The sequence below is a fragment of the Pseudorca crassidens genome, chromosome X (genome assembly GCF_039906515.1).
Source record: "Pseudorca crassidens isolate mPseCra1 chromosome X, mPseCra1.hap1, whole genome shotgun sequence".
Lineage (NCBI taxonomy): Eukaryota > Metazoa > Chordata > Mammalia > Artiodactyla > Delphinidae > Pseudorca > Pseudorca crassidens.
The window spans coordinates 21,605,401-21,626,432 of record NC_090317.1 but is presented as its reverse complement, the minus strand read 5'-3'; the positions used below and the strand labels follow the sequence as shown (position 1 = coordinate 21,626,432).

Below are 21,032 nucleotides of genomic sequence, written 5' to 3'. Positions count from 1 at the left end.
TTGGTAATCTCCTTCTCTAAAGTGGATGTATCAAGTGGTGACATTCTGTGGTAACATTTTCCCCTTCATTATCCTTACTGAACATTAAGGATTATGATCATGATAACCCACTGAGAAGAGCTTTGATTTTATTGGGTAACCACCCCATACTTTGGACTCTTGGGCACACTATGATTAGAGGCTTTAAGAACCACATTGTATTTCTTACCACCATTCACGTCAGTGACTGTTAACAAAGGGACCAAGTACTCAGGGGCCAATTAATTTCAGAAGACTTGCTGTGGGCTGGCTGAGATTAAGCTGAGATGGGGTTCCCACCCCTGCACTTGGTAATGGGATCTGTTGCATTGGTTCTTAGACTTTGGTGGACATCAGAATTGCCTAAAGAGCTTCAAAAGCATGGACCCCGCCCCCTGGAGATTGCTATCAGTGAGCTGAGGCATTTGTGTTTTTAAGACCTACCCCCGCCTCAAAAAAAAGACATACCCAAGTTGGTCCTGTCACATATCCAGTATTTTGGAAAGGGTCTTATGCTAGAGGTCCAGATATCACCTCTGCTATTAACTGTGGCAGTGAGCAACTTAGTTGATCTTTTTGTATCTTGATATTCTCAACTGTGAGAAGAATAATCCTTGCTTTGGTAGCCTCACAGGTTGTTGTGAAAATAAGATGACATATGTAAAATACTTTTTGAAATAAAAAGTTGCAAAGGGACTTACCTGGTGGTCCAGTGGTTAATATGCCACGCCTCCAATGCAGGGGTGCGGGTTCGATCCCTGGTCGGGGAACTAAGATCCCACATGCTGTGCGGTACGGCCAAAATAAATTAATAAATTTTTTTTAAAGTTGCAAAATGTTGAAAAAGAATTTAAAAAGTATAAAATTCCTCTTAATGTAACACTGTAGTGGGCACCCTGGTGACGCTAGTGATTGCTTACTCCTAAGTTCTCTAATCATTATGGTTCAGATATGTAAAAACCTCCACAGTCTTTGAGACTCAGCTTTGATGTTCTTATTTTCCACACTTTCTTTACAGCCTCTACTGCATACATCAATCTTTTTTTAAAAATTGAGTTTGTGAAGTTTTCTATTCTAAAAAGAAACTGGGGCCTTAATAAGTGAAAATGGTATGTTAATTATGTTTGTTTTGGGCATCGATTTGTATAAAGTTTTAATAGTAAAAAAAAAAAGCACAGCTGTGTCAGGAAGCCGAAAGTGCTGTGTCAGATGGGAGTTTTTTCGATCTATTAGGCAAGATGATTTGTTTATCATCATGCTTTTACTCTGATCTGGGACATTTTGTGTCGGCCGTTTTCTAAAACGGCCATAGGGTCTATTTACTAACATACTTTTATCATCATATAATCTGAGCATTGGTATTATATTGGTATTATGATTCTTGGCATCGTGCATAACAGCTAATAGAGTTAAATGCGTTAGTCATTTTTTCTGCTGTTTTAGCACTTTATGATCATTGTTAGAAAATGTGATAGGTATGTTTTGACACTATCAGTTTGTATAGTGCAGGAAATAAGTTTTAGCACAATCGTCACATTTTCTCCACCACCAAATTACTTAACAATGGAGCAAGAAAATATTCTTCCCAAATATTTATTATTGCCAAGCTTCGTAGCACAGAGGTTTAACTTTTCCAAGAAGTTAACCAATTAACCTTACCTTTACCTTACGGTGTGTGATCCCATAATTTATGTTTGTTTTAGTGGCCTTTTTAAAGATCGTTAGACTCTTAGAGATATATAAGTTGAGAGTACAAAAGACTAAAATAAGGATCTGTCTGTTTTTCTCAGGTAAAAGTTGTGGATGGAGCGAGATTTCAGAAAGTGTTTGAGGATGTTCTTTGCACCACAGTTTATTTGAAATGGTTGCTATAATGACCGGTTTTAAACTGTTAGGTAATCTTAAAGGAAGATGAGCTACACGCATGTAAGACTGAAAAGAGGGTTCATTTTCTTTCAGGTGAAGGTTGTGGATGAACGGAGGTACCGGAAAGTGTTTGAAGATATTGTACGCATCATGGACAGAATGGAAAATGACTTCCTTCCTTCCTTAGAACTCAGCCGGAGGGAGGTGAGGAAGCACACACGGCTGCCCATCTGCTGCCCATCGTGGTCGCACAGGGGAAACCATGTAACTAGGAGAAGGCAACACTGCAAAGTCATGAAGACTGTGTGAGCTGAAGGCAGACTGCCTCCACTTTGGTCCCAGCACTGCCATCTAGTAGACGTGTGGCCGTGGGCGAGTGTCTTACCCTCTCAGAGCCACAGTTTCCTTTTTTGGATAAAGAGGAGGTTGTGAGGATTACCCGAGTTAATACATGCAAAGCCCTTAAAACAGCACCGGGCACAAAGTAAGCCCTCAGATGTCAGCTGCTCTTATTTAATATTTCAGAGTTGCTGGCCAATTCATATCTCAGGAACCAGGACCTGGTCATGGGATGCATGCCCTGACCCCAGGTGGGGTTATACTCTTAGGATCCCAGGAACAATCAGAGTAGCCTAGAGAAGTAGCAAGAGCTGCCTGGCTCCTTCTCTGCTGTTGTGAGAGGGGACAGTGGGTAGCTGGCTCGCTTGGCGAGTGCATCCGGCAGTTAATAATGGTTAATAATGACCTCATTCTTTATTCATATTCTCTATGGAATAATCCAACTGACTTTCTTCCCCTACTAGTGATGCATGTTTGTGTCTGTCTGTTATTCCCCAGTTTGTGTTTGAGAATGTGAAGTTCCGGCAACTACAAAAGGAGAAGTTCCAGATCAGCAACAATGGACAGGTTCCCTGCCATTTTTCTTTCATCCCTAAGCTTAATGACAGCCAGTACTGCAAGCCATGGCTTCGGGCTGAACCTTGTGAGGGCTACTTGGAGCCAAGTGAGTTTTCCCTTTACCATTGTCTCTGCTCGCGATGTACCATCCCCTCATGACTGCCATTCCCTCCCTTTGATTAACTTCTTGTTTTCTAACCATACGTCTCTCACCTCCACTGTCGTTGTATTGGGGCTCCTCCCTCTTCCGTGTGTCCCATCTCTCCGTCATCACTTAATGATTTTTTTAGAGGACACTTCTTCTGTTGGTTCTCATCCCCTTTTTGCTTTTCCACTGGAAGTTTCTGTTATCATGTACCATCTCTTACATTTCAGATGAGACTGTGGACATTTCCCTTGATGTGTATGTCAGCAAAGACTCTGTGACCATCCTGAACTCAGGGGAAGATAAGATTGAAGATATTCTTGTCCTTCACCTGGATCGAGGCAAAGATTACTTCTTGACCATCAGTGGAAATTACTTCCCAAGTTGTTTTGGTACATCCTTAGAGGCTTTGTGCCGAATGAAAAGACCAATCCGAGAAGTTCCTGTTACCAAACTCATAGACTTGGTAAGAGGCATCCTAAGACATGCATCTCCTTTAGATAGAATTTTCGCAGTGCTTAACTGATGTCCTCCTTCTCTCTGTGCTTCCTCTTTTGTCAGGGCTGGCAGGGGAACTGGGGGGTGGATGGCAAGTGATAAATAAGAATAAGAATGTCACTTTAACACGCCTTTCATTGGATTAAGCCTAAAAGGAAAGAGGAGAAGGTAATATGTAATTGGCTCTTGTCAGGAATATGAGATAATACGAAGTTCACTGAATTAGATTAAAGCCTCCTTTCTCAAAGATTTATAACTTTGAGATATAAAGATATGCTTACTTGTTATGCTCTTCATACTTTCAAGTCATTTTTGTATAAATTAGCATGTATGTGAGGTCCAGTAACGGGGCGGGGGGGGGTGTGGTATTATCCTCATTAAATATATGAGAAAACTGAGGCACAGAGACAATAACTTGCCCAAAGTGGAATAAATTAGTGACAAATCTGTCACCCAGATTTTCTGATTTCCAGTCCAGAGCCCCTCACTATATCATCATATCTAATCCAAGTCAGACTCAGCTGCTTGTTGGAGCCCAGGCCATAAGTGAACCTCAGAGTACCTGCCTCAGAACCCCCAGAGATCCTTACACAAGTGCAGGCCCTTTCCCCCACTCACCTCTGGCAACGGAATCAGAATCTCAGGGTGCAAGGCCTGGAGATCTGCATTTTATCAGCATCCTGGATGATTATAATATGCACTGAAGTTTGATACAAGTTTAATGTGACTCACTCAAGAAAAGAAAGGAGGAGGATTTCTCTTCTCCGACACCAAGCTATAATATCAATGTCCTTATGGAGGAAATGCTTATTATCTTCAGGAACGAAAATTAATTTAGTAACAAGTTCATTCTGTTAAGAACCTTTCTTCTAAGTGAAAATATTGTTGGATTTGTGTGCAGACCTCTTCAGGCTATGAAAGTATACTCTTGGTCTTTTACCAAAGAAAATTAGATGGCATGACAGCCCTATGTTATCATTACCATTAGTATTCACATTGATCCTTTTGGCCTAGCTGGAGCAGTGATTGTATCATCTAGCGGGGAGGGCTAGACCGGCGGGCAGGCTGCTGGCTTGTCAGAGTGTGATCTGTTCTGTTGCCATGGAATTGTTTTAGTGATGACTCAGATGGCAGATTAAAACCCTTGAGTTCAGTCCCAGCATTCTTTCTTGGAATTATGCTTGTTTCCCTAGAGCCCTCATGACTGAGTGTATTAGCCCTGGTTGAGAGACAACCATTTTTTTTTCAGAAATTCATATCCTGACATTCTGTTATTTTTCATGATACTTATTTTTTCTTCTACCACCATATTCCTATCTTTTGAATGTATTATTTCACCTTTTAGAATATGTTCTAAATGAAGTAGTCTCCCTTTCTTTTCCCTACCCCTTGCCTCCATCCCAGACACCATTTCCCAGCTTTCTTTTTCCCACCTTTTATTATGAAAATGGCAAATGTGCAGAAGAATTGAAAGAACAGTACAGTGAACAACACCCACATGCCTTATACACATATACTGACATATACTTTTTTTTTTGCTATACCATTTGAAATTAAGTGGTGATGTGTCACTTCACCAGTGAACACTTTGGCCTGCCTCTCTTAAGAAAAAGAACAACTTCTATATCAGCACAGTGCCATTATGACACCTAAGAAAACTAGATACTCGGTATTCAGATTTCTCCAGTTGTCACAATAATTTCTTTCTTTTTTTTTTTTTTATAAATTTATTATTTATTTTTGGCTGCATTGGGTCCCCGCTGCTGTGTGGGCCCTCTCTAGCTGCAGAGAGCGGGGGCCACCCTCCGTTGCGGTATGCAGGCCTCTCACTGCGGTGGCCTCTCGCCGCGGAGCACAGGCTCCAGGCGTGCGGGCCTCAGCAGTTGTGGCTCGCGGGCTCCAGAGCACAGACTCAACAGCTGTGGCGCACGGGCCCAGCCGCTCCACGGCACGCGGGATCCCCCCGGACCAGGGACCGAACCCGCGTCCCCTGCATTGGCAGGCGGACTCCCAACCGCTGCACCACCAGGGAAGTCCCCCAATAATTTCTTTCATAGCTTTTGTAAAGCCAAGATCAGATCTGGGTTCATGCAGTACATTTGGTGAGGTCTCTGCAGTCTCTTTTAGAGTAGAACAGTTCTTTCCTTTTTCCTTTAACGACTTTGCCTTTTAAGAGTCCAGGGCAATTGTCCAGTCAGGGGTCTGACATTTCTTAAATTTGTCTGATTGTTTCCTCTTGGTAATTTTTAAACCTGTCTTTTTGTACTCCCTCCTCCCACCTTATTTCCTATAAACTGGAACTATTTGGTCAGAGTTGGCAGACGCATTATACTACCCTTTACTGCAATTGTCCCATATTAATTAAAGTGACAAGAAGGAGACTCAACCAGCATTAAAAATGTTTATTTTATTTAAAATATTATCAAGTAATTCAACCACATTTGACCATGAATAGGAAGTAGTCAAAATCTTTAGTGGAGTTAATGGCTCTATAGGAAGCCTTTTTTCTTCTTCTTGTGCACACATGATTCAAAGTTTTAAAAAATAGAACCCAGATCATTTTTCATTACAAAATTGCTGAGTTCTTCTTAAATTGTATGTGTGTGGTCACCATTTATTCTGTTAAAGCGTTTATTTTGTAGGATTTAGGGTTCTGATTCTTTTCACAGCCTGTTGCATTTAATAAATTCCTGGATCTCATTGATGAGGAAATTATCCATATTAGTGTGGGGCAGTAAACAAGAAATCTAAGATTATCTGTTCCCCATTTGTAATACCTTCCCACTGTGTTTTGGCTTGATTTTGACCTTCTGAAATGCTTTCTTAGGTTTGTTTATTCATGCTTGTTCCAAGACCCAAGATGATATTTCAAATCCCGTGAGACAAGGCTATTAATAATGATACCTGTTGTCCTTTTTTGTATTATTTACTCTAAAATTTGAGTGAAACCAAAAATGAGTTCAGTGCCTGTGTTGACTCTCCCTGTACTGTTTTCACAAAGATTCTTGTGCCACATGCTCTTCCCCCCAAATGCAGAATAAAGTAACTGGCATAAGTCCTTTTCATTCTTCCTGATAGTGACTTTGCCGCTACTAGAACTGTTGGGATTAGCACAGGTGGCAAACAGAGGAGAATCTGTTTGTAATTATCTTTATTCTTTTCCAGAATCAAGATAGATTCTTCTGGTTTATTAATTAGCATATTAAGTAGCATAAAATCGTCAATATTTATTCATTATACATTGGATGCAAAATATTATGGAGTTTATGTGGGTTCTTATAATTTAAGAAAGTTTACCTGTATGCACAATACGGCTAAATTCTAAATCGAGGTTAGTAGGGAGTTTGGTTACAGATAATCTAAACATTAACTACTTTTATTGGCTCATGTCCAGTGTGTTTAGTAAGTCAATATTTTGGAAAGTCACTTAGAATGAGAGTTGTGGAGCTTGTAATTTGTATCAACAATAGATTCCTTTCCTGTGCTGTTTACTCAAGCCCTTATATGCTATAAAAGCTTATTGATTGACCAGCTAATCTCTGTGAAAATCAGTCTCAGATTCAGCCTGTTTTGGTGGGTGAAGCTGGTTAAGTAGGGTGGGAGCAGTGGATAGAGTCTTTTTTTTAAATATTTACATGTTATTACTCTGTTTTATGTTTTTGGTTTTTTGTTTGTTTGGTGTTTTTTTTTTTTTTTTTTTTTTTTTTTGCGGTACATGGGCCTCTCACTGTTGTGGCCTCTCCCGTTGCGGAGCACAGGCTCCGGACGCGCAGGCTCAGCGGCCATGGCTCACGGGCCCAGCCACTCCGCAGCATGTGGGATCTTCCCGGACAGGGGCACGAACCCGTCTCCCCTGCATCGGCAGGCGGACTCTCAACCACTGCGCCACCAGGGAAGCCCAGTTTTATGTTATTTTTTAAACTCATTTTATTATATTTTATTTTTGGCTGCATTGGGTCTTCATTGCTGCACACGGGCTTTCTCTAGTTGTGGTGACCAGGGGCTACTCTTCGTTGCAGTGCATGGGCTTCTCACTGCAGTGGCTTCTCTTGTGGAGCACGGGCTCTAGGCGTGTGGACTTCAGTAGTCGCGGTGCATGGACTCAGTAGTTGCGGTGTGCGGACTGTAGGGTGTGCAGGCTTCAGTAGTTGTGCCGCACAGGCCCAGTAGTTGTGGCTCGTGAGCTTTAGAGCACAGGCTCTGTAGTTGTGGCACATGGGCTTAGTTGCTCCGTGGCATATGGGATCTTCCTGGACCAGGGATCGAACCCATGTCCCCTGCGTTGGCAGGTGGATTCTTAACCACTGCGCCACCAGGAAAGTCCCTTTTTTTCTTTTTAAATTAACACTTTTGCTCTTTTTTTTTAGTATTTATTATTTATTTATTTATTTTGGCTGCACCAGGTCTTAGTTGTGGCATGTGGGATCTTCACTTGCGGCATGTGGGCTTCTTAGTTGTGGCATGCAGGCGGGATCTAATTCCCTGTCCAGGGATCGAACCTAGGTCCCCTGCATTGGGAGTGTGGAGTCTTACCCACTGGACCACCAGGGAAGTCCCGGGGGATAGAGAGTCTTGAAGTCAACAGATGAGTTTATACTGGAGCCAGAGGGCATCTAGATCCACCGGAAGTCTTTAATGAGTTGTATGTGGCTGTAAATGGACATATTTGGAGGAACATTCTGGTTTGCATGTAGACTGGACTAGTGGAGAGGAGGCCAGGCTTGAACCCACCAGTTAAAGGTTTGGCTTGTAAATACAGAGGTGAAAAAAGTTGAGGGATGGGGGAACCAACTGTATTTGCTTGGGGACATGTCTATTAGGAGAACAATATCAAAAATTTGAAATAACACGAATAACAACTTGGTGATTAATTTGTTCCCAGTGATCTCTCCAAGTAGGTGTTTACTTTGTCTTACTGATCTAACAACACATTTCTTATCCTGTTAAGTGTATGGTTTGTGTTTCTTTTTATATTTCACATGAATGAGTCCTTTCTAGAACTTCAGTATCCATTCTGTTTTCTGCTTTTTATTTTTAAATTTGAATCTGCCTCTAAATGACTCTTTTTACATGATTTTAGCTGCATTTACTACTGGGAAAATTCCTCTAAGGGTGAATGCTGGGATGAAGAATGATTTGCAGTGCATTTGTAATATGCCAGTGTTGCCCCGCTGGGGACTCCTGAACGCTTTTCCCTTTTTTAATGTGATCAACACGTAGCCTTTTGCGGAAAGTGGGCAAGTCAGTTGAACTAAGTGATTAGCAGCAACCTTAGGACTACCTTAAGAGAATGCTCTTTATTAGTGAGAGCTAAGTGGTGTTTCTATTTTCAGAGTTGAACCTAGACTTGAAATAAATATAATTTACACCTACTTTATGCCTGAAGTCAGAGAAATAAACTCTCAGTGTAAATCTGCTGCCCCTCCACCAGTATCAAAGTCCTTTTGATTTCAGAGTTTTCTCTTGTATCCATTCATTTTTTAAAATAATTTTTTATCATATTATTTTTAATTGTATTTATTTTATTTTTGTCTGCGTTGGGTCTTCATTGCTGCACGTGGGCTTCCTCTAGTTGCAGCAAGCAGGGGGCTACTCTTCATTGCAGTGCACGAGCTTCTCATTGCGGTGGCTTCTCTTGCTGCGGAGCATAGGCCCTAGGCATGCAGGCTTCAGTAGTTGTGGCTCGCAGGCTCTAGAGTGCAGGCTCAGTAGTTGTGGTGCACAACTTAGTTGAGGGCTTAGTTGCTCTGCGGCATGTGGGATCTTCCTGGACCAGGGCTCGAACCCGTGTCTCTCCTGCATTGACAGGCAGATTCTTAACCACTGCGCCACCAGGGAAGCCCCATTCATTTTTGTTGTTGTTTTTTTTTTTTTTTTTTTTTTTTGCAGTACGTGGGCCTCTCACTGTTGTGGCCTCTCCCATTGCAGAGCATAGGCTCAGTGAGCCCGCTCCGCGGCATGTGGGATCTTCCCTAACCGGGGCACGAACCCATGTCCCCTGCATCGGCAGGCAGACTCTCAACCACTGCGCCACCAGGGAAGCCCCCCATTCATTTTTTAAAAAATATTATGTTCCCATTATTAGTTGAGGTGCTTGCTCTCTCCTGCTTGACCTACCTCAATAGCCTTTTAACAATTCCCTTCACCTCTATTTCTCTAGCCTTCTCTTTTCCCTCTTCAGGGCTGTCAGACTGATCTTTCTGTAATACAGCTTTGGGGCCTATCACTTCCTTGCTTAAAGTTAGGCATGCGGCTCCCCCATGCCTGCTGAATACGATCCAAATTGCTTTACCTGTCATTCAAGGTCCAGCAAAGTCTGACTTCAACACACCTTCTTAGATTTATTTCCTACTATTTTTCTTATTATCCCCTCCTGCTCCCCACGAACCAGATTACTAACTCTTCCCTAATCTCACCTTGTGATTTACCTTCTCTGCAACTTTGTTTATTTCTGTCCCCTCCCACTTGTAATGTCCCCACCCCATTTCTGCCCTTTTAAATCCTGTGAATCTTTCAAGGGCTAGTTAGGTTACATCACCATTGTGAAAAAGTCCCCTGACAGCCCCAGTTGAAAGCCATCTCTCTTTCCTTTGAACCCCTGGTTTTTTGTTTGTTTGTTTTAACCATTTATTGAGAACTCATATTGGTGAATTACAGTAGTGCCAGGCCATAAGTTCTGGGAATCCTTACCCCAATTCAGTTGTAAACCCGAGTCAGGGACCGTGTCTTTCCCCTCTCTGTAGCCTCACTTTTCATACCCCCCCTACCCCTCAAAGACATTTAGCTCACTGCCTTGCACTGGTAGGTAGTCAATGCCTGAAGAAAACCTTTTGGAGGGCTTGGTTTGACAGGTTAGTATATAAAAACTCTGCCTGGTTTTACTCATCATATCATGTGGCACATATTCATAGGAGGGAAAATAGAGAAGTCTGTCAGACAAGCAGATTCTCTCTTTGTTAATAAGTGTTTCTAAATTTTAAAAAAGGTTATGCTCCAAAATTTAGTTAAATTAGATGTTTGGCACTCAGAATTAACTTCCACATTAAGAAGTGTTATAATTACAATACTATGAATATTGTATACTTTTTAAAGCACTGTTACTCTGATTATTTTTATTTCATTCTATATATGGTATTTAAAAGTCTAGGTAAACCTACAAGAGCATGTTTAATTCATAATGTACCTAGTAATACTAAAAACCCTACCCAGCATATATAACAGTCATTTGGGACAAATACATTCAGCATTACTACTTGGAGTATCAGGGAACACATATTTCCCCACCTCCAACCTCCTGCACATCTGTGAAGGTAAGATCAGGATTTTTCCTTTTACTCTCAGACCGAGACGTGGGATTTATATCCAAGTTCTTGGTGGCCCATGGCAGGGTTGGAAGTTGCTGGGGAGTGCAGGGAACTTTGAGAGACCAGGCCTGCTGCTGGCATACTGTGTCACCACTGCCCCACACCCGCTGTGTTTTAGACTGCTTCTGTGTCCCTGTGAGGTACATGTTATTATCCCTGTTATAGAGATGAAGGAACTGGGGCTCTATGAAGTTTACTAACTTGCCTGCAGTCTGTACAAAATAATAAGAGGTAGCATGAAGATTTGTACCCAGGACTGTCTGACACCCATGCCTGTACTCTTTCCACTAACCCTGCTGCCTTATAACTGTCTTTAGCCTGCTGGGAGTAGAATACATTCTCCAAGCTTTCCCCTGCCTCTTTGTCTAAGAAGCAGTCAGTTTATCCTTTTCAAGTTATCTAAGGGAGCATAGTGGTAATGACTGTGGAGTCAGTCAGACCTGAGTTCTAATCCTGATTCTGCCACTTAATACCTAATAGTGTGACTGTGGGCAAATGATTTAATCTCCCAGAGCCTCAGTTTCCTCATCTGTAAAACGGGAATAATATCTACTTTGTGCATATGTGCAGACTAAATGACATTGTATAAGAGCCCATTGCAGTTACTGCTACATGGCAGATGCCTCCTAAGTGGTGGCAGTAGTTACTGTCGCTGTTGTCATTGTTACATTGTAATAATAGCACAAAAGACAGAGGCGATTAAAAAGGTACCTTTTTCCCTCTCCCCTGCTTCTCTTTTTTCTCTTATACTCTGTAGGAAAACCCAGTAGGGGATAATGATGGATCTTATGGTCCACAAAGGTCTGAAATGAAATGAATTTGCATTTCAGAGGGACTTCCATATTTGAGGACTTTAGGGGCCCTTGAGGAGGAGAGAGGGTACCGGGCGATGGAAAGGAGTGTGAGATACTGCTTGGGAGGCTAGCTATGGTGGTGAGAGGCATGGCAGTGGAGAGGAGAGAAGCTTACCATCTCCTGAATGGCCGCTGTCGGGCTCACAGCCAAATTCTTCCACTGAAGTGGCGTCAGGGTGAGCGAGATGCCACACAGCATAGCGGCAGGGCCTGCCTCCAGGCAGCACGGGAAAAGGAAGTATCAGTGGGTGTCTGGCTGGCTCAGCTGGCAGCTGCCAAAAGACACAAAAGTCTAGGACTGGACATGTATGTTTCTTGACCGATAGTCTCAATATACTGCACAAAATTTGAATACGCATGATAGAGAACTTTGCATATGAGAATGTGTTCCATTTTCAACAATCATGATTTATTTGAAGAATTTAAAATGTATCTAGTGAGGTAGTGCATTCTAATAATACTGATCTGTTTCTAATTCTGTAAATTAATTCTAATCATTTTCTATCTGTCAATGACTTTCTTTTCCTGCTCTGCTCTCAGGAAGAAGACAGCTTCCTAGAAAAGGTAATGCAATCCATTGGCGGTTATGTGTTTCCCTGTGCTTGATTAACATTTAGCCATGGTCCCTGGAATTTATCCCGAGGCTTTCCCATATCAGACACCTCTGACTGCATGAGAATCCCCCAAAGTCCTGCCAGCTGTCTTTAAGCGTGTCTGAAGTACAGGAAAGATATTTATTTTACTGCACCAGTCAAGTCATTGAGACCCAGTACGTAAAAGCAATAGGACTCAAGGTTTCAGATTTGTATTCTTGAAATAAGAAGTAACTAAAGAGCTGTCTTGATGTATGTGAAAGCTTGTGAGATGGAGGAGGGTACCGTTTGCCATTTTCCATTTCCAATGATAGTAAAAGCAGAAATGAATTTCTGTTGCATTAAGAGTGATTTGGGGGAAGTGATAATAGTGATTAATTACTGAAAGAATACACAGGTACGATCAAGAAACAGATCATAGACTAGAATCCTAGAGCTGAATGAGATCATAAGGGATCGTCTGGTAGAGCTCCCTGCCTTCAGACAGGGTAAGGTGTCTTCTCCATTCTAATAGACAACCAAGGCCCAAGAAGGTTAAAAACCTCGCTGAAGTTATACTGCTCCTGACATCAGGGGTATGGGGCAGAGGGAACTAGAACCTGGGTCTTCTGAATACCCAGTGAAGGAACCGAGTGAACGCTCCTTCTGCGGTGCTTTGCCACCTCCCCATCTTCAAGCTGGAGGGTGCCTGGCTCCACACAGGGCCATCCGGTAGAGAAACGTGGGCTTGAAAAACATTCTTAAAGTACTTTCACACAGTATCTAACGTGACCTCCCCATTTGGTGGAGTTTAATGCAGTTTGTTGGTGGAGATGGTGTACTGTTTTTGTGCTTCAGTTAATAGCACTAACGTTACAGAGTGTGAGCTTATCAGGCACTAAATGTGTCCCATTGAAAGAAGAAGACAAAGCATGCCTGGTTTCCCTTTGAAAATTAGAGTTCAGGATAATTTGTGGACTTTTTAAAAAAAGTATTGTTTCTTGTGCATAATCTTTCTCGAGACTTCAGAGATACAAGTATGACATTTCATATTATCACACATGAATTTGAAAATGGATAGTGGATGGTGTATATAACCTACTGGCATTTTATTAACCTTTTGAAACCACTAAGGATTGAGATGGCTCTGCTTCCCAGCCCTTCCCTGTTAATAGCAGGCCATGAGTCTTTTCATCTTGAACAGTGCCTTGTGTTGCCTTAATGCCTTAGTACAGGAAGAGTGCTAATTGGATGTCAGATTTTTTTAAAAGTACATGAATCAGTGCTGAATAATTTATATATGGTAAGTTTGAAGGTGTCTGCTAAGGAATCTGTACTTGTGTTGCACTTGGTCCAGAAAGTGAGCAGAGTGCATTATGGACAGTGTTTTGGCTCAGATATCATCTAGATGCCTGGATTTAATACTTGCAACTGGAAAGAAGTTAGTGGGTGAGCCACTGATAGAAGGTCTGGCAACTATAGGAAACGTGAATATCAAATGATAGATTCCCAGGGAAAGAAAGAAAGGAAGCAAAACGAATGTGAAGAAGATAGATTTTAAATGATAACCAACTGTCATGCTGCCTTCTCTTCCTTATTCCCTTAGAAAGGCGCACAGTGGCTTTAAAAGGTCACCAGTGCGTATTGAAGAACAGAACGTCAAGAAGAACCCTCTGCTCTGTTCTAGTGTACACACTATCTGGAAGTAATGAATTGCTTCTCTTCTTTCCCTTAAAGTGACATGGCTAAATAAGGGTTGTGGATCAAATTTACAGCATTTCCTAAATTTGAACATATATATGACCTTAAGCCGGAGGTGTAGGAGGGGGAAGATGCCAAAAATTGGTCACCATTTTCTCCACTAGATTTTTTATGAAGGCTGCCTTCAGATGCCTTTTAAGCTATTTAAGATATCTTTTCGGTATAATTTATGTTTGACTATATAAACATAAGGTAATTGAATTTATTCCCCATTTTCAAGTTCAGATTTAGTTACTGATCTAATTTAGGTCACTTCTGGGTTTTCCTCTGAGATTCTTTCAGGAGAATCTAACATAGAGTAGAAAGTTAGGTGAAAGGCGTCAAAGCCCCAAGAATTCTTTGCTGAGCTATTACTATAAAGAATAACTTCTGGACTCAGAGCCTAGACTTTTCATGGTATTTCTGGCTCTTGGTATGCTGTATTCAGTTTACTATTTTTGTATCTTAAGACTTTGAGTTTTAGTGCCTTAAGATTAGACCTTCTGGGCTTCCCTGGTGGCGCAGTGGTTGAGAGTCCGCCTGCCGATGCAGGGGACACGGGTTCGTGCCCCGGTCCGGGAAGATCCCACATGCCGCGTAGTGGCTGGGCCTGTGAGCCATGGCCACTGAGCCTGCGCGTCCGGAGCCTGTGCTCCGCAACGGGAGAGGCTGCAGCGGTGAGAGGCCTGCGTACTGCAAAAAAAAAAAAAAAAAATTAGACCTTCTATCAAGCCTGAAATATTCATATATGTAGGTCTAATGTGAATTGTCTTTCATTCCTGAGGACCAGAGAACGTCATTTAAATCAACAATGCAAGCTGTGATATTTGTGGTAAGATCTGAAAGAAGAATAAGTTAAAAGTCAACAACAACAACAAAAAGTCAGCAAAAACCTAAGTAGATGCTGCTCTCTCAAAGTGCTCTGTTGACAGTTAGTTGTAATTTAATGGTCCATGAGTCTCCGGTGGTGTGTGGGCTCTACCGTGACTGTATTGCTGGTTCTCAGTGTCACCCTTGAAAGGATTTACAGCACACAGTGCATCCACGTGATAAACATAATAAACCCAAGTGGAATGCTTAACGGTTAAGTGAAGCATCTAGAAAAGGAGATCATTTAACTGTGGGAATCCGTATCGAGTGCCTTCTGACCAGGAGTGTCCCAGTGAGAAAAAATGAAAAGTCTTAAGAGGTGAAGATCAGATTATACCCACATAAGCAGAATTTGAGGGAGATGGTTACACATAGAAATTTTCATTGAGACCCTTTTGATTCTCACCCCTTTTTATCATTAGGAGAAATCCCTGCTGCAGATGGTTCCCTTGGATGAAGGTGCCAGTGAGAAACCTCTTAAGGTCCCCAAGGAGATCTGGCTCCTGGTAGATCACTTATTCAGACACGCCTGTCACCAGGTGAGTGAGAGTGGGCCTGCCCTGCAACTTTGGAAGGTGTGTGAGTCCAGTGGGAAATGATAATACCTCATGTCAGTATATACAGTGCTTTTAACTTTCCCAAGCCACCTCCGCAGAGTAGCACTGTCATATCAGATTGCCTGGGCAGATGGAAGTATCCCCGTTTACAGATGTGAGAACTGAAGCATGCAAGCTAGGTGATTTACCTAAGACCACGGCATAAGAGTAATGGCGGAGCAGGGCCGAACTCCTCCCCTGTCTCCTGGCTACACATGCTTTCCCCTGGACTGCTGAGCACCTGAATCTGTGACGCCTGTTTTAGCTGTCATGGAAGCATTGCAGATTTCAAAGTCCAAAGCAAACTTCAAGCCCATTTCTTTAATTTGGTCCTCACTTTTCAATCCTATCTAAAATACCTGCCACCCCTAACCCATTCTTCCAAAAAAGAAAACTTTCTTGGGATTAAATTGAAAGATAATGTTGTCTCACCTATGGAAAAGTGAAGAACTTGAAGGCAAGGTTTGGTATGGACATGCCCTTTTAGTCCTACCCTAGCATTCTGTGTCTCAGTCTTTGAATGTGGTTCCATGTTTGGATTCTGCCTTCTACTTGTCAGGAGGCTAGAAGTGGGAACACCTGGTCTCCCCATGGAGTCCTCTGGTCCCCTGCCATATCAGGTACAGGCTGAAACCTTTGAAGATAATTTTCTAGTTTGAAATAAAATTTCAGACAGATGATAGAGATGATAAAGGGAAAAGGGGCCATTGTCACACCTTTTATATATTAGGAACATATTCGTGTTCCTAATCACGAATATGCACCTCACCCTGCCCTTTGCTTCCTGCTGCTCTCCTGATCCCTGCGTGATCGTCAGAACCTTAGTGCTGATGCTGTGTTCCATTCATTGTGACCTCTTTGGTAGGAGGACCTGTTCCAAACCCCTGGAATGCAGGAGGAGTTACAGCAGATCATTGATTGTCTGGATACCAGCATTCCCAAGACAATCCGTATCCTTTTCGACAAAGGCTTAGGAAGCTGGATGTGTACTTGCCCAAACTCTTCTTCCCACCTACATTTGATTTTGTTTTCCATCTTTATTTTCTTTGTAGCTGTCTTTTATTATAAGGTAATCATTGACTATACAGTTAATTCCTCTAAGGAACTTTCGACCTCTCTCCTTATCAGACTCTTACTAAAAGGAATCAAGGGTTAGATAATGGCGACTTTTAATTGGCATGGGACATAGGACCCACAGCCATGGGGCTGTTCTGCTTTAAGCCAATGATCACTCCTGTCACCAGGACAGGGAGGAGGATGGGAAACGGTGGTGACTAGTTTCCAGTGTGAACTGTCATTCTACAGGCCACATTCCCTTGACTTTCAAGTTGGGCCAAACCTCCCAAGAGTCTTTGATCAATTCTGTAACAACTCAGCTGCAGCATACCTGGACCAATAAAATATCAAACCCCAATTAGGATCAGGGTGCTCTGAATAAGAGGAAGGAAACCATCCCTGAGGGAGCTTGAGGAAGGGAGAAAATCGGGTCTAAGTGTGGCCTTTTCCTTGGAGCCTCTTTCCCTTGACGGGAGTCAATCCAGCTGGCAGTAATCACTCAGTGGCTGAGGCGCTGCTCATTTTCCTGGAAGCCCTGCCAGAGCCTGTCATCTGTTATGAGCTCTATCAGCGATGCCTCGACTCTGCTCAGGATCCCCGGATCTGCCGACAGGTGAATTTTATTGCTCTGAGAGTGCGTTTGAGGCATGTTCCCCCACAGAGAAATCATTGATTTTTACCAAACCAGCTGGGCATCCAGCTATGGGTAGGATGGGTCTGGATCTGTTGTTCATGGCAGGGCAGCAGCATTGAGAGTTGGGACCCTTAAATTTTAGGTTGTGTTATTTCCTATTATATTTGCCACCCTTTTCCAGTTGACCTATTGAGTAGGGTGGATACCTCTACTCTGGGGTAAGATTAGTGAAACAGATCGTACATGGGATTCTGGATGACATGACCAGGGAGTGTGGGTGACACTTGTGAGCCTTTCTTTTTGTCTTCTTGGTGTTTGTTTTTAATCTTGAAATGATTTTGATGCACAATAGCTGAGAATACCTCTGAATCAGACTAGTGAGTATCGGGAGGTGCTGCCACCCATGCTAAATGGCATTGCAGAGAAAACCACAGCCACCTGCCTAGGGAGATGGGAAAAGACCAGGCTAATACCCGTCTGCTCCTGAGGCAGGGCGTGCATGCGAATGTGTGATAACTGCGTGACCTGCTTATTGAGTGGACAGGGGCCAAACAGGATGAGCATTCTGCCTCGGGAGTTATCATTTGACAGGTACTATATTGGTCATGAGTAGATAAAGGAGGAGTCCTGTAAGGGTTGGATTATAAACTACTTTTATGGCAGCTGTGAGTTCTTCTTACTCCCTTCCTCCACCTGTTATCCTCACTGCCCACCCCCTTTTTTAAAAAACAGGTGATTTCCCAGCTTCCAGGATGCCATAGAAATGTTTTTCGTTACTTGATGGCATTCCTTCGAGAACTGTTAAAATTCACTGAGTACAACAACGTCAGTGCCAACATGATCGGTAAGAGCACTTCCTAAGAATGGCCACACGGGGGCGTTGGTCAGGACGGTCCGTGTACGGTGCACACGTGTATTCCCTCCCTAGTGTCCAGGCCTGCGGCAGTCACTTCCTCCCACTGCCCTCATCCCCTGGCCCCCCCAGCCCCCATCCCTGAGGCTTCGCTTAGGTTGTGTCTGACCAAGGGTTTTCTCCTTTTCTTTCTCTCGCCCTCTAGCTACTCTCTTCACTAGCCTCCTTCTAAGGCCTCCACCCAACCTTATGGCAAGACAGACTCCAAGTGACCGCCAGCGTGCTACCCAGTTCCTTCTGAGTTTTCTGCTTGGGAGTGATGAAGACTAATAATAAGCCTTTTCCTCTTACTACTCTACAAGATTCTAGAGGCGGAAGATCTTGAGCACCAAGTATTTCAGAATGATTTGAAAAGATATGCCACAGGAAGGGTCTGTTGCAGAATTTTGAGGCTGTTGGCATGAAAAAGTTCTGTTTCTAGTGCGAAAGGAAGCGAGTTTCCTAATCCCTCCCTTACCATACCCTACGCAGCAAGATACTTTTAGACTTATATTGCCAAGCCAAAGTTACCATATTTTGGTGTTTTTCTGTTCTCTCTTTGTAAGGCAAAGAAATCTGTATTTACACTTCTTTACCTGGGGATGTGTTTGTTGCCCTCCTGCCCAGCTGTCATGATTGTCCTTAGCACCTGAGGCCTAAACTCTGAGATGTTCCCATTCTAGGCCTACAAGCACTACTTGCTGTAGCTCAGACTTGTCTGTAGTCCTTCGTCTAAAGCACTTTGGCCCTACCCCCTCCCCGTATCACCCCCTTTGCTCTCTACTCTGCTAACACTATCATGTCAAAAGAAGTCTGGGTGAAGCTTAGTGACTCCTTGGGTGTCTCCAAAAGTGAGTTAACCATCTCCATGTGGCTGTTACATGCATTTGTGCATCTCTACTACAGTGGCATCTGTACATTGCTCTAACATTGGCCTATTATGCATCTGCAGTGGGTGGAACCATATTCTCTTGTCTCAGACCACACTTAGTAGCAGAATGTTAGGGACTGTTGGAGATGACATCTCATTGATGTGAGAGAATCACAGTCAGAGTGGAAGCACTTTGAGTGTTTCAAGAGTGAGAATATTCATGCTCAACAGGTCCTGCTTCCTACCATCCATTTTGGTTCTTATTCAAATTTTACATGTGAACCAATCCTGGGTGTCTGTGGGGCCCATCCCCCACTTAGAAATCCACCTCCAGAGCGACACTTGTACCACAGTCAAAAAGGGAGGCTGCACCTCAAGTGGGCCTCTCTGTAGAAACTGCTCCTTCCCCCAGCAGGGGCATTGAGGATAACCCTTAGAACCCCCCCTCCGGTCTTCTGAAGTACCAGGGGCAGATGTCACCCACTCCCTCATCAGGACTGATTCTGGGCTCTACAACCAGCTGCCCTTAGCTCCCAGTAACCTTCTCCAGTGCTGTGTAAAAGAGACTGTGCAGTAGGATGAACCAAGCACCTTCTCTCCCGCCCAAGACAACCTTCTGAGCTTGTCATTTACTCAAGCTCCTGCGGGGCAGCCCTTTTTAAAAAAAAGTAATCTATGTTGGTTGGCAAACCAGCCACCAGCCACTGACTGTAAAACTGCCTGATGCAGTTAGCTTCCTCCTGGTTTTCTTTCATTAAAACCACCCTGAGTTGACTCATTGTCACATGTTCACATGAAATCCCAGGAGCCTCGTGTATAGGCTCTGTGTGTGGTCTTGGGCATTGACTCTTCTACAGCATCAAAGGAGAGAGCTGCAGAAGCACCGCCATGAGTGGTTCTCCAATTCCCCCATCTCTTATGTGTTGAGTCCTTTGGGGGAAGAAAAGGTATGTATCCTGTGATATTCTGGCTAAAGCCTCTCCTGATTGGGAATTACAGAAGTAGGAGTCAAGTTACTGGTTGCCAAATAGCTGCAGATCTGTTAGGCCAGGGGCTGGGTGTTGAATTTAGTTAATGGCAGACTGAGCAGAAGAACAGTGTTGTCATCTCCACTAGTCCAGAAAGGGATCGCTGGAGAGGCAGATGATAGAAGCTGGGGCAGGGTCGTAACACAAAGGGAAATGCCTGTCCTAGACACATTTCCCAGTCTACTGCCACCTGGGGCCTTCAGGTGGTCAGGGATGTGGTTAGTGGGGCTGTGTGCGGCATCCGGCTCACTCTTCAGAAGGCAGATGCACTCAGTTGCTTTACTGCCTCAACCTTCCTTCCAGCTCTGGTCCTGGGATGTACACAGGGTTGAGGGTTTTAGACAATCTCTAGGGAGGGGGGACAAGAAATAGAGCAGACATAAGAGATCTGCTTCCCTGCTGTGCCTACTCCAGCCCCACCCTCTAACTCCTGAGTACCTCTCATGTACTATTTCCTAGCGCCTCTGAAGTAAGGAGTTTAGATCCAGCTGGTAGGGAAGGACTCTGAATCTATCGTTTTTAGGGAAAAAGCAGTTCAACCCCACGTGGTGGTGTTGCTATTAGTCTCCCTTTCACTGTTTCCTGATTCTTATTCTGTAATTGTTTGTTGTATTTCCCCCAAATGTCTTGGTCACTAGGCAAAGCTGCTAGTGGGATTCTGTATTTCATGTCATCTTTTTTATTATAATTTATTGCAAATTTTTTTTCTGAATAAATATATGTTGTGTGAAAAACCAAAGTGTGATCTTAGGAAGAACTGAGGAGGGAGACTTATGTTACTGGGTCCCACTTGACTGCTGCAGTCCCCACCGCTACGCCTGGACTGTCATTTCCTGTCTTACAGGGAAATATCGTAAGAATTCTCAGTATATTTGCCCTTGGAGAGGAGAAGCAGCCACATATTTTCAGAGGTTAATAAAGCAGTCACAGTGCTTTCAGAGGCCAGCCTAGGATTCTTGTTTTGACCCTAGGGATTCAGGCAACAAAATAACACTGTTAGGAGAAAAGATGTTGATTCTTAATATGCCCATAAATGTCACACTGGGTCAGATCCATGATCGCGCCAGCCCCAGGAATCTGACAAACTTCGCTGTCCACATTTTGGGAGAACCCAGTTGGCCTTGGCAACAT

The 21,032-nt window shown here is 43.2% G+C and overlaps 1 protein-coding gene across 4 annotated transcripts in view; it reads left to right on the top strand.

The window, feature by feature from the left end:
* The window catches only part of OCRL (OCRL inositol polyphosphate-5-phosphatase), a 56,646-nt gene extending 36,006 nt beyond the window's left edge, over positions 1-20,640 (top strand). For 3 of the 4 annotated variants that reach the window (XM_067724145.1, XM_067724144.1, XM_067724147.1), the window contains 9 exons: positions 1,978-2,088; positions 2,722-2,887; positions 3,157-3,392; positions 12,183-12,206; positions 15,247-15,363; positions 16,286-16,370; positions 16,962-17,089; positions 17,843-17,954; positions 18,169-20,640. In XM_067724145.1, the coding sequence (XP_067580246.1) occupies positions 1,978-2,088; positions 2,722-2,887; positions 3,157-3,392; positions 12,183-12,206; positions 15,247-15,363; positions 16,286-16,370; positions 16,962-17,089; positions 17,843-17,954; positions 18,169-18,293 (1,104 nt within the window). In that variant the 3' untranslated portion in view covers positions 18,294-20,640. The remainder of the gene's footprint in view (positions 1-1,977; positions 2,089-2,721; positions 2,888-3,156; positions 3,393-12,182; positions 12,207-15,246; positions 15,364-16,285; positions 16,371-16,961; positions 17,090-17,842; positions 17,955-18,168) is intronic. The other variant, XM_067724146.1, reaches the window with a different exon arrangement.
* Positions 20,641-21,032: the final 392 nt, after the last annotated feature.